General features: G+C 41.0%; 1 pseudogene and 2 gene segments (V, D, J or C); all 3 read left to right on the top strand.

The window, feature by feature from the left end:
• The first annotated feature begins 2,035 nt into the window (after nucleotides 1–2,035).
• Nucleotides 2,036–3,095, top strand: LOC106991256 (T cell receptor alpha variable 22-like; annotated as a pseudogene).
• Nucleotides 3,096–6,104: 3,009 nt separating this feature from the next.
• Nucleotides 6,105–7,191, top strand: LOC114115760 (T cell receptor alpha variable 13-1-like). The segment is given in 2 exon segments: nucleotides 6,105–6,232; nucleotides 6,399–7,191. Coding segments are annotated over 2 exon segments (474 nt in total).
• A 2,653-nt stretch (nucleotides 7,192–9,844) lies between these two features.
• Nucleotides 9,845–10,416, top strand: LOC132660114 (T cell receptor alpha variable 14/delta variable 4-like). The segment is given in 2 exon segments: nucleotides 9,845–9,965; nucleotides 10,097–10,416. Coding segments are annotated over 2 exon segments (369 nt in total).
• Nucleotides 10,417–13,917: the final 3,501 nt, after the last annotated feature.

Raw genomic sequence — 13,917 nt, 5'->3', positions numbered from 1 at the left:
GTGGACTGTAGCCAAACAATGGCTCTGTAACAGTTTTAAAGGTTAGTTTCCATTTACAGTTATTACAAAATGTTGGCTATATTCTCCGTGTTGTAACAGTACATCCTTAAGCCGACCTTGTACCCAATTGCTTGCATCTCCCACACCCACATCCCTCTACTGGCCCTGCCCCCACTAATAACCACCAGCTTGTTCTCTGTGAGTCTGCTTTTATTGTTATATTCACGAGTTTATTGTGTTTGTTAGATGCTATACACAAATATCATACAGCATTTGTCTTTCTCTGACATATTTCACTTAGCAAATGCCCTCCAAATCCATCCCTGTTGCTGCAAATGACAAAATTTCATTCTTTTAAATAAATTACCATATTTACAGCACAACTTCTATAAATAAGGATTTATTTTGAACTAAAGAAATGAAAAAAAGCACAAGATGAAATTTATTAAATTTTTAAGGCATAAATTTCCATGAAGTGACATTTTAAGAGTAAGAGTTTATTTTTAGTCTCCATTCAATCTAGGCAGTGATTTTTTTTTTTCTGACTACTTTCTTCATCAGGAAGCATGCAGTGAACGGGACTGGGGACTGGGGATTTGTGATGCTGCAGTCTGAAGGGGTCTTTGTTGAGGATTTCAGTCCACTAGGGGGCACTGTAGGCTTTACAAGACATGAAGACCTTTTCTAATGATTCCAGAGACCAGAGACGGAAACAGTTAAGAGAGGAGCCCAGAGAGCATGGAGAACAGTCAAATTATATAGGCAGCAAAGGTGGGGAGAGGGGAACAGTGTTTGTGTAGAGTTTATCTCAGATTTCAATGTTGTCATTCTATATAAGGTTTGGAAAGCTGTAGCCCTTACCTCCAGAGAAGGCAATGGCACCCCACTCTAGTACTCTTGCCTGGAAAATCCCATGAACGGAGGAGCCTGGTAGGCCAGTCCATGAGGTCGCTAAGAGTCGGACACGACTCAGAGACTTCACTTTGACTTTTCACTTTCATGCATTGGAGAAGGAAATGGCAACCCACTCCAGTATTCTTGCCTGGAGAATCCCAGGACTGGGGGAGCCTGGTGGGCTGCTGTCTATGGGGTCACACAGAGTTGGACACGACTGAAGTGACTTAGCAGCAGCAGCCCTTACCTCTGTAAATCCATGGTGAGGATGATTCTCTGAGCAGAGGTAGAGAAATAGGGATACTACCGAGCTCTGAGAGCATGGAAACTCAACAGAAAACATCTGTGTTACCTGTATTCATTTTTAAAATTGTTATGACAGAATTCCCCAGACCCACTGATCCAGAAATTATTCTAATACCTCAGACCTCCTACCTTTTCATATATTTCCTCAAGAGTAGAAAGCACAAGAATAAAAAGAGGAAAAAAATAAGGAACAAAAATAGAGGGAAAGGAGAAAGACAATATTGAATTTGGGCAAAAAAGTGTGGCCAGATCAGAATTAGCTGTGGGTCAACAGGACGTCCAAGAGTTGGACAGCAGGAAGGGAGAGGTGGAAATTAAGGCAGAGTGAACATTATATGCATGTCCTGTTTTTCAACAACCAAATTCTTACCGGAATCATTTCTGTGCAGAGGCCGACTATATATCTTGGTTTCTAAATGATTTCAAGAAATTGTAGTTACTTCTGCAATAAACAATGCATGTATCAGATAGTTTTCCTTGATCAGAATTTTCACATAACTGAATTATCAAAATCTCTGCCAAACTATGCAATTTGAAAAATGGGTCATCCTTCCCTATAATTCCTCAAGGTTCTACGTAATCCATCATGACAATTCTAGAAATATCATCTACCTTTCCTCACACACTATCCCACAATCTTCTCTTACATATAGTCTTTTAAGAAAAAAAATTCTTTACGACTTCACATATCGGAAATATTGCTTTTACCTCTCTGCACTGTCTCTCTAAACCTCAATTTTGGAGAAACTGCTGACCTTACTGCAGTCTCACTAGGCCACTGTGGGTGGAGTTTCCTGTTAAGTGAGTTGCCTCACCTCAGATGTGACTGGTACTCAGTGATTCTGGCGGAACGTACTGACAGTAAGAACAAAATTTCTCTGGCCCCAAGACTCTATATTCTTCAGAGCAGGGGCGAAGGCACCTCAGTAACTGGGCAAGGGATCATGAAGAGAAGATGGGGAGCCCTGCTGGGGTTTCTGTGGATCCAGACTTGCTGTGAGTTGGGGTCATCCCAGATAGGGAACTGGGGAGTGTCCACAGCTGTCAGTGGGAGGGAGAGGAGGAAAGCTGACCTGGAGCTCCTAGATGGTCCTACATCCTCAGGTGTTTCCTGAGATAGTTTCCTGGTCTGGAAACCCCATCCATGACTCCTCAGTGACATCATTCGTGTTTGCTTCTCTCTCTTTCCAAGCAGGGGTGAGGGGAGTGAAGGTGGAGCAGAGTCCTTCAGTCTTGAGCCTCCAGGAGGGAGCCAACTCTACTCTGTGGTGCAATTTTTCTGACACGGTAAACAATGTGCAGTGGTTCCAGCAGAATCCCGGAGGCAGCCTCACCAGGCTGTTTGTCATAGCTTCAGGGACGAAGCAGAATGAAAGGCTGAGTTCCACAGTGAATTCTAAGGAGCGGTATAGTACCCTACACATCACAGCCTCCCAGCTGGAAGACGCAGCCACCTACCTCTGTGCGGTGGAGGCACAGTGCTCCCAGGCGGCCTGCAGCCTGTACCCAAACTGCAGCTGCCTCAGCCCCAGCCCTCCACACTACTACACCATCCAAGTACCCTTGTTACCTCTGTGGGTTTCCAGATTCATAATTCAGCACTTTTTCCTCTGAAGATCAGATCCTTTAGGACTGTCATTTCACTTTTTTTTTTTTTTTGCCCTTCTTCTTCCCAGAAATCTCTCATGGATACAAAGCTCTAATATGGAGCCATGTAGATGCCAATATTCAATGTCCTGTTAAACCAATCTAGTGCTCCTGACAGATAAAATATAAGCCACATATAAATTTCTCTGATGGAAAATGCTTGGAAAAATATACGGTGATCAACAAATAGAAAGAGATGACTCAATTTTTTGGTTAATTGCACTTGTGTATTCCTTCAGAGTGAAAAGGGAATTAAATGTGTGTAGTGTTTTTAAAGTTTGTATTCAGATTTTTGAGTCCTGGTAATAACAAATACGAGAAAAATAATTTTTTATGTGAAGACAAGGCAGAGACTGGAGTGATGTGTCTGAAAGCCAAGGACCACCACACACTGACGGCAGCTGCCACAAGCTAAGAGAAAGCACGGGAGTTTAGAGCACTTTATTCATAATTACCAAATCTGGGACTAACCAAGATGTCCTTCAACAAGAGGGTGGATAAGTAAATTGTGGTACATCCAAACAATGGAATATTACTCAGTGTTAGAAAGAAATGGGCTGTCAAGACATAAAAATTCAGAGGAAACTTAAATGCATGATACTACATGAAATAAGTCAATCTAAAAGGCTGCCTACTATATGATTCCAACTATGTGACACTCTGGGAAAGGCGAAATTACAAAGGGAGTGAAAACCAGTGATTGCAAGGATTGAGGGGAGCGGAAGGATGAATGGGCAGAGCACAAAGGATTTTCAGGAGTGAAACTACTCTCTGTGATACTGTAATGATGAACACATGCCACTATACATTTGTGTAAACCCATAGAATGTACAACACCAAGAGTGAATCCTGGTAGACTATAGACTTTGGGCGATTATAATGTGTTAATATGGGCTCGTCAGTTGTGAGAAATAGACCAGTCTCATGTGGAAGTTGATAAGAAGAGAGGTTATGCAAGTGTGGGAGTGGGAGGTATATTGGAAACCTCTGCATCTTCTCTTGAATTTTTCTGTGAACCTAAAATGATCAAAAGTCTCAAAAAGTTAGATTCAGATACATGAAACTAATTTGTATGAAGAGTTAAAGCATTTTAGAAAAATGGTGCCACTAGAAACGTTGAAAGTGAAAGTGTTAGTCGCTCCATCCTGTCCTACTCTGTGACCCCATGGACTGTAGCCTGCCAGGCTCCTCTTCCCACGGAATTCCCCAGGCAAGAATACTGGAGTGGGTTGCCATTTCCTACTCCAAGGGATCTTCCTAACCCAGGGATCAGACCCAGGGATGGGCCCAGGGATCGAACTCAGGTCTCCTGCATTGCAGGCAAATTCTTTACCATTTGAGCCACCAGGGAAGCCCTCTAGAAACATTACCTAATGAAACTTTACTCAGCTTCTTGTAAAGAAGATTCCAAATTTTCATTTTGCACTGGTTCTAAAAATGATATAGGTGATCCCCACCTACACTTGCAAGGAGAAAGGCAGAAGCCAGAAAGCAATTTGGTTGCTTTAGAAAGAGCCTCTTGCTTTACCTGTAGGCAACTCATCTACTTCCTCCAGGTCCTCCAGTCATGCCGATGTTTTTTCTTTTGTTCCTACAGGATGAAATAAGACTCATAGAATGAGTCACCAGAAGAACATCTTCTTGCCAGTTCAGTCACAAAGCCCCTTTGACCTCACTGTCTGTGATGATGCTTACATTCAGTGAGCCATGTCCCATTTTATGCCATTTTACTATGGATTTATATTCTCCTTGATCTTATAGGAGAAATGAAATCACAGATAGGGATTCATTCCAAGGAAGGCCCTAGGGTTAATTAGTGGCAACTGCAGCCCCCAAAGACTGCATGGGATGCGAAAATAGTGTTGGGGGTTCCAGAGTGCAAGGGGTTTCTCCCCACTCTCTCTCATCACTTTATATTGTATATAAGTAGACCTCAATAAAGATTTGTTCTGCTAAATAGTATAAAAGAATTTAGACCTAGATGAGCCCTTAGACAGGGTTTAGTTCAACCTCATTTTACAAAACAGGAACTACATCCAAGATGACAGAATGAAAAATTATATAATTAAAAAATAGATCAAATGAGCTAGCAGTAGAAAGTAGAGGATAAACTGGATACTCTCACCTCCCCCTTATTCCTTTCCTGTCTCCTTCTTCCAGACCCTCGTTGCTGAGCAGAGAAAAGCTGTCTAATGCAAACTGCAACACTTAGATCTCTGCCATTTAGTAATTGCATTTTAGGATACATTTCAACTGATTCTACTGTCAATTCTCTGAGAAAGCAAGGGGCCACTAAAAACCAGCTTAGAGCAGACAGTCTGAGATAACAGGCAGTTGAAATATCAAATGATCTTCTCTCTGTTACTCTCATCTTTGGCTTACAAGTTCCTTTTAGAGAGAGTTTTCCTCCATAACAGGCAAATGAGAATGGTATATTGGCTAAACTTGATAGTTTCATATATATATGAATAGTTTGTTTGTTTGTTTATGAGAGTGAATCGTGGTGTTTTATAATATAAAAATTATATATCAGGCCCATCATTGAATAAACAGCAACAGCATCTACCTCTTTTCAGCTTATAAACAGTCAAATTCTCTATCTCTACATTCTTACTGTGCATGAGTGCTGAAGAATTGATGCTTTGGAGAAGACTCTTGAGAGTCACTTGGACTGCAAGGAGATCCAACCAGTCCATCCTAAAGGAGATCAGTCCTGGGTGTTCATTGGAAGGACTTATGTTGAAGCTGAAACTCCAATAGTTTGGCCACCTGACGCAAAGAGCTGACTCATTTGAAAAGACCCTGATGCTGGAAAAGATTGAGGGCGGGAGGAGAAGGGGACGACAGAGGATGAGATAGTTGGATGGCATCACCAACTCGATGGACGTGGGTTTGGGTGGACTCCGGCAGTTGGTGATGGAGAGGGAGGCCTGGCATACTGCGGTTCATGGGGTCACAAACAGTTGGACATGACTTAGTGACTGAAGTGAACTGAATTGAGATTACATCAATCTGAGACATAATTTGTTTGACCTTTGCTGTTTTTATGCATGTCCCTTGTAGGCACAGCCATGAAAAGGATATTTAACCAGAGTTCAGTAGTTAGAGATGTGACCACCAGATGGTGGTGCACCTCTGCTGATCAGAACATGTGGAGGGTTCATTTGAGTGGGTTCTGAATGGATAGGGTTAGAGCAGAAGCAGAGCCTTTTCTTATTGGCTGGGTAGACAATGAAAGAAACCACTAGAGAAAAGAAAGGAACACTTGGTAACAGAAGCAGGTCTCCTGGTTGGAGACTGCAGGTCCACAACTGATCCTAAATGGGAAAAACAATGAAGACACCCATTGGAGCTTTAATCATGTTCTTATGGCTACAGCTGGACTGTGAGTTGAGGGTTTAAGGGAAACAGAGTGGATTAGTAGATATTCTTTAGACCCCGAGACTGACTTTATTCAGGTTTCTTCTAGTTATTGTAGAAAAAGGGAAAGTAAATTGTGGAACTTAGTCTGACAACCCTTCACCTTTCTCCGACTTCTACTTTCTCCGTAGGTGTCAGCCTTGGGAACAAGGTGGAGCAGAGTCCTTCTACCCTGAGTGTCCAGGAGGGAAACAGCTCTGTTATCACCTGCACTTATACAGACACAGCTTCAGACTACTTCCCTTGGTATAAGCAAGAACCTGGGAAAGGTCCCCAGCTCCTTGTAGCTATTCATTCAAATATGGGTGAAAAAAACGACCAGAGACTGACTGTTTTATTGAATAAGACCGCCAGACATCTCTCCCTGCACATCGCAACCATCCAGCCTGGAGACTCAGCTGTCTACCTCTGTGCAGCAAGGACACATGCTCCCCAGGCGCCCGCCCCCTGCACTCACACTTGTGCCTGGGGCAGCCCCCTTCCTTTGGTGCAACCTTCAAAGCAGCATTTGTCATACTGTTTGTCTGCAAGTGGAAACTGATGTGTTAGACAAGCACAGAATAGAAGGTTAGGCTCAAGATGACCCAGAAAGTGTGACACGTTTTATGCATACTTGCTGCTTACTGAATTCTTGAAGGGAGTTAGCATTGTTTTGTTTCAAAATTGTAAGATTGCCTTTACATTTGCCACTCAGACTCCTTTTCTATAAATAACCTCTTGGGAGCAATTCAGAATCCTTATTATGAATGGGTTATTTTAAAATATTGTGTTTTGAAAACAGCATTTATTATTTTTCTGGTTATATATTGCATGCCAATTATAGGGAAATGTGTGGTATCCAATAAATATGATATTGATAATTCTGCAATCACATAGTATTGTGAATATTCAGCTTACCTTTTTAATAAATTATCATTACAATAGGCTTATAATGTTTTTCATTTACTATTATATGTTGAATTGAGCATTTGCCATTCACATAGTTGATTATCAGTAGATGTTTGTTAAAGAAATAAGAAAGGATGACTCCTGTCATGCAGGAGATGCTGGTTCAATTCCTGGGTTGGGAAGAACTGCTGGAGAAGGGGTAGGCTGCCCACTCCAGTATTCTTGGGCTTTGCTTGTGGCTCAGCTGGTAAAGAATCTGCCTGCAATGTGGGAGAGCTGGGTTCAATCCCTGGGTTGAGAAGATCCCCTGGAGAAGGGAAAGGCTACCCACTCCAGTATTGTGGCCTGTTGTGGCCTGGAGAATGCCATGGGCTGTATAGTCCATGGGGTCACAAAGAGTCAGACATGATGAGCGACTTTCACTTTCACTTTAACAGGCATACATGATATGTGAACTGTGTTAAAAACCTATAACTACCACTGTATGTATACTTTTCACAATTTAATGAATCCAAGATAGATCCACAAGTTCAGCTACTTCGTTAATTTCATTTTTGCTAATGATTGGTTTAAAAAGGAGTTTAGAATAGTTATTGCACAGACAGTCTGGTATTGTCTCTTTTCAATATTTAAGATAAGATTATTTTAAAACACATTAATTCACATTTGGTATGAGAGTGTTAAAAATATCTGTCCTGGACATGAAGGTGTTTTGAATAGCAGAGGTACTATCAGGAGAACCTTTCACTGAGAAGGCTAACAAAGTTGAATAACCTGAGTAATATTTTATATTAGTCAACTGATAGGTAGAAAAAGGTTGGGGGTTTTAGGTTGGAGAACAGTTTGTGCTATGTGTTGTACCATCAAATTTAATGGAGATTCCAGGGCAGGATCTGAAAAAACTTCAACCAGTTTAGCTGAGGCTGTGACTACTTTGAGATAAGAAGATAAGCTCTGTTCAACTTTAAGGGGTAGGCCTTTGTAGGTAACAGCTCTTTGCTGTTTGCCATTGTCGACTAAAAAGATGCACAATGTGAGAGTTGTGAAGTAAGTTTTACTTGGGGCAAAATGAGGACTGCAGCTGGGGAGACTGAAGCTCAGAGAGCTCTGAGAGACTGCTCCAGAGAGGCAGTGGGGGAACGTCAACATACAAGATTTTGGTGAAGGGAGAATTCAATGCAATCAAGTGCTTACTTTACAAAAGATTTTCTGCTAGTCACAAGGAGCTGATGTCACCATGAAGGGGTTTAGCGCTTTTCTAGATATGAAGAGATGCAAGGATTGGGATCATGAAATCGGTTCCTGAAAGTATCTAGCCATGTAAAGACCTGTTTCCCCAGCTGTTGTTCAGTGGCTGGCAAACACTCTTGGCAAGTGCCAGTTTGTAGTTGACACCATGTTGCTTAGTAATATCCTTAGGCATGGCTTTCCTTTCACATTCTTACACAAATATCATAATCAGTAGTGGTCTTATGATCAGCTGTCTTATGGAGGTCTCTTGTGGTATATTCCCTTAGAACTAGGTGCACAGAATATAGAGGCTTTTTGTGGCTCTTTTGGACTTCCCTGGTGGCTCAGATGGTCAAGAATCTGCCTACAATGCAGGAGACCTGGGTTCAGTCCTGGGGTTGGAAAGATCCACTGGAGAAGGGAATGGCTACCCAGTGCAGTATTCTTGCCTGGAGAATGCCATGGACAGAGGAGCCTGGCAGGTCTGGGGTCGCAAATACTCCGACCTGACTGAGAAGGTTCCAACTGAATTAATGGGAACAATATAAATTCAAAGGTTTGATAACCCGATGACCAAAATCTAGCATCTATTTGCCTTCCCTGAACAGACCTGGGCTGTCAGAACAAACAGAGAAGAGAAAGGGACCACTGTGACAGGACTCCATGTCTGCGAGATTCATTCTAGCCTTCTGCAAAGGGAGATTATCTTTTCTCCTACTATTAGGTCCCAAGTTAGGCAACTGAACAGATGTTGTGGTGAAGAATTATAGTGATCGCTACATTGATATGCAGGTTGAGAAACCTGCAGTAATTAGCACAAACAGATTTTTCTTTTCATAAAGCAATTATTTCTAACTTAAGTGAAAGAAAGCATATGTAGGTATGAGGATAAATGATCATTACATCTTATGTTGTTTCCATAATCCATTACATGCAGTATTTTAAAACAAGTTCCATCATAGATGCAACAGCTGAACACAGTAGTTCGTCAAATTATCGCTCTTCCTTTCAATATCAAATTTGACTTGTGTTCATTTTCAGATATAATTGATATCAACTGAAAATGGGTTTGGGTGGACTCCAGGAGTTGGTGATGGTCAGGGAGGCCTGGCATGCTGTGGTTTATGGGGTTGCAAAGAGTCGGACACCACTGAGCGACTGAACTGAACTGAACTGAAGAGCTGCTGCTGCTGCTAAGTCGCTTCAGTCATGTCCGACTCGCCCACCAGGCTCCCCCGTCCCTGGGATTCTCCAGGCAAGAACACTGGAGTGGGTTGCCATTGCCTTCTCCAAACTGAAGAGCTGGTTAATGCAAAAGGAAGTTTGGGGTGAGTGAGACTCTCACCTGGTCCATAGAGAAGTTGACATGAGCCACATCAACTTGCTACTCCAGGAAACTCCTGTTTCCTGTTGTGGGGCGGCAGCAGCACACACCCAGCAATCCTTCACTCACCCTGTCAGGCTCACCTCACCTTGCAAAGCCTTGACATTGAAGAAGAAGATATTTTCCATCTAGTGGAAGAGCTGAAACATGCTTCTCTCCAGCCTTCTGAAGGTGGTCGTGGCTTCACTGTGTTTGGGTAAGGATGGCCCCAGTGGAGCTGTGCCTCCTCTGTGACCTAAGGCAAGAAGGGGTAGTAGGATCTAAAATAGGATTTCTTTATTCCATACCACTTATTCCTAAGGTTCTGATTCTATTTTTTCTCTTTAGGATCCATTATTGCCCAGAAGGTAACTCAAGACCAACCACAAGTATTAGTGCAGGAGAAGGAAGCTGTGACCTTGGACTGCAAGTATGACACCAGTGAGTCACGTTATAGTTTACTCTGGTTCAAGCAGCCCAGCAGTGGGGGGATGATTTTCCTTATTCGTCAGGATTCTTATAACCAGCAAAATGCCACAGAAGGTCGCTACTCATTGAATTTCCAGAAAGCAAGCAAATCTATCACACTTGACATCTCAGCTTCACAGCTGGAGGACTCTGCAGTGTATTTCTGTGCACTGAGTGAGCCCACAGTGAGATGTGTGTAGGAGGGGCCTGCACCAAAACCCAGGGCCCTGCTCCACCTGCTGTAGAGACCATTGAGCTAGAAGAATTGACTAAGGAAATTCAGAAATGTCTGAATTACAAATCAGTAAAAATATGTGTGAATTGTTGGATTTTCATTTCAATTTATTCATGTTTACCAAAAGTTTTCACTTTTGTCTCAGGTTCAAAGGATTTGTTAACAAAATAAGCCACTTGTTATATACAAATAAATAATATAGATGTTTATTGGAGAATTATCTAACTTACTTTCAATATATAAGCATTAAACACACTAACATTAAAAGAAAATAGAAATAGAAAGAGCAGATTATGCATCACCAAATTGGGTTTTGACCGACATCCAGACTTGGATGGAGGTCAACATCCAGACTTGAGAGTTTTCAGCACTGTGAAGTCTGAAGTCACAACATATCTGGAGTCCCAATTATGAAAAGAGTCCTCTCCATGGGTGAGACTTCAAAGATTGCAGTTCAGGGCTCCCACTTACAATCCCAGGGCAGTTGCAAACTGATATCCTCCTCAATCTGTGACGAAATTGCAGCTCTGGTTTCATGTTAATGCTGTTCGTTTTGTCATGTAAAACTTGGAGTGTTGCTAAGGCTGGGGATCCCTTTAGGAGCTCAACAATCTCAAGATTCCTTCCCCATCTTATCCATGGTGCTAGAAGTCTTGCACTCAGAGTAGGCAGTTACTCAGTCAACTCACAGTCAGGGCAGTGTCCAAGCAGGTTAGAAGCAAGGTCAGAGGCCTGTTCTGCTTTGTCTCTGAAGCCTAAACAAGACTATTTATTTAATTTTCCTAGCAATTCATTAAATATTAATTGACTATATGTTATATTACAGGCGTTGTTTTGTCGTGAAATCTGTGTGAGTTTCCTTCTTTTGAATATCATCTTGTTTTACACCATTTAATAAATTCATTCATTTTAGTTTTGTTAGCTGAGTTAATTGCACCCTTATTTACATTCTAAGCTGCCTACTTTGTGCTAATACTCATTGCTTATTAACACCTCTATCACTGAATGGCTCAGTTTCCATAATATAAGTTTTTCCTGCCTCTCTTCAGTCTCATCCACAAACAGATCAATACTGAGTGGCTCTTAGAAGGACATTTTGCGAAGTACTGTATGAATTATGTTCTGTCTCTGGTCTTGCCTTTCACTGCACACGCCTCCAAAACCAATTTTGCCATCATGTGGCTGATTTTGCACCCCTCTAGGCCCTCTCTTTCAATCACTGTTACACAATCCCAAATATTCCTTCTCTCCAATTTCTTCCTTCTACCTTGATTCCCATTTTTCTCAGTGTTTTAAAAGTTGAATGGTAATGGGTGATTGCTAAGTGATCTTGTATAGTAGCTACCTCTTATATTTGTATTTGGAAAACAATTGTGTAGAGTAGAAATCTTAAGAGAAATGTCTTACATTCTTTACAATAAGTGAGGCTGGAAAAACTGGACAGCTAAATGTAGAAGAATGAAATTAGAACACTCTCTAACATCATACACAAAAATAAACTCAAGATGGATTAAAAGCCTAAATGTAAGACTGGATGCTATAAAAATTCTTAGAGGATAACCTAGGCAGAACACTCTTTGACATAAATCACAACAGAATCTTTTCTTGGTCTACCTTCTAGAGTAATGAAAATAAAAACAAAAATAAACAAGCGGAACCTAACTAAACTTAAAAGCTTTTGCATAGCAAAGGAAATCATAAACAAAACAGAAAGAAAATCCACAGAATGAGAGAAAATATTTGCAACCGAATTGACAGAGGATTAGTCTCCAAAATATACAAACAGCTCATGCAGCTCCATATATATATATATATATATATATATATATATATATATATACCAAACAACTCAAATTAAAAATGAGGGGACGATCCAATAGACATTTCTCCAAAGAACATGTACAGGTGACCAAAAGGCACATGAAATGTATGTGAGACAGCAAAAAAGACACAGATGTTTAGAAGAATTTTTTGGACTCTGTGGGAGAGGGAGCGGGGGGGATGATTTGGGAGAATGGCATTGAAACATGTATAATATCATATAAGAAATGAGTCGCCAGTCCAGTGTCGATGCAGGATACAGGATGCTTGGGGCTGGTGCACTGGGATGACCCAGGGGGATGGTATAGGGAGGGAGGTGGGAGGGGGTTCAGGATTGGGAACGTGTGCACACGTGGCAGATTCATGTTGATGTATGGCAAAACCAGTACAATATTGTAAGGTAATCAACCTCTAATTAAAATAAATAAATTTAAATTAAAAAAAAGAAAAGATGCTCAATGCCACTAATTATTAGACAAATGCAAATCAAAACTACAATGAGATATCACTTCACACTGATCTTTGGGCTTCCCTGGTAGCTCAGTTGGTAAAAAATCTTGGGCTTCCCTGGTGGCTCAGCTGGTTAAAAATCTGCTTGCAATGTGGGAAATCTGGGTTTGATCCCTGGGTTGGGAAGATCCCCTGGGGAAGGGAAAAGCTACCCATTCCAGTATTCTGGCATAGAGAATTCCGAAGACTGTATAGTCCATGGGGTCACGAAGAGTTGGACACGACTGAGTGACTGTCACTTTTACTCACACTGATCAGAATGGCCATCATCAAAGAATCTACAAGCAATAAATGCTGCAGAAGGTGTGGAGAAAAGAAGAAAAGGGAACCCTCTAACACTGTTGGTGGAAATGTAAATTGGTATAGCCACTATGGAGAACAGTATGGAAGTTCCTTAAAAAACTAAAAAGAGTGCTACCATATGACCCAGCAATTCCACTCCTGGGCATAAATCTGGAGAAAACCATAATTTGAAAAAATACATGTACCCTAATGTTCACTGCAGCACTATTTACAATACCAAGGACATGGAAGCAACCTATATGTCTATGGAAAGAATGGATAAAGAAGATGTGGTACATATAGACAATGCAACATTACTCAGCCATGAAAACAATGAAATAATGCCAGTTGCAGCAACATGGATGGACCTAGAGATTGTCATACTGATTGAAGTCAAACAAAGATAAATATCATATATTACTTATATGTGGAATCTTAAAAAATGGTACAAATGAACCTATTTCCAAAACGGAAGTAGAGTCACTGATATAGGAAACAAATTTATGGTTACCAGGGGGAAAGTAGGGGAGGGATAAATTAGGAGGTTGGGATTGCCATATACACACTAGTATATATATATAATATAGATAGAAAACTAATAAGAAACCTACTGTAGAGCACAGGAAACTCTACTCAATACTTTGTAATGACCTATATGGGAATATAATTCTAAAAAGGGTGGATATGCTGTATACGTACAACTGATTCACTTTGCTGTACAGTGGAAACCGACATTGTAAATCAACTATACTTCAGTTAAAATTAATCTTAAAAAGTCTTAAATTTAAGTCAAAAAATCTTACCATCCTCAGACATTCTTTTACCATATTAATAATTTTGAGTATATAATACA

This window comes from Ovis aries, chromosome 7, assembly GCF_016772045.2.
Source record: "Ovis aries strain OAR_USU_Benz2616 breed Rambouillet chromosome 7, ARS-UI_Ramb_v3.0, whole genome shotgun sequence".
In the NCBI taxonomy this organism is placed as follows: domain Eukaryota; kingdom Metazoa; phylum Chordata; class Mammalia; order Artiodactyla; family Bovidae; genus Ovis; species Ovis aries.
This window is presented reverse-complemented; position numbering and strand designations above follow the sequence as displayed.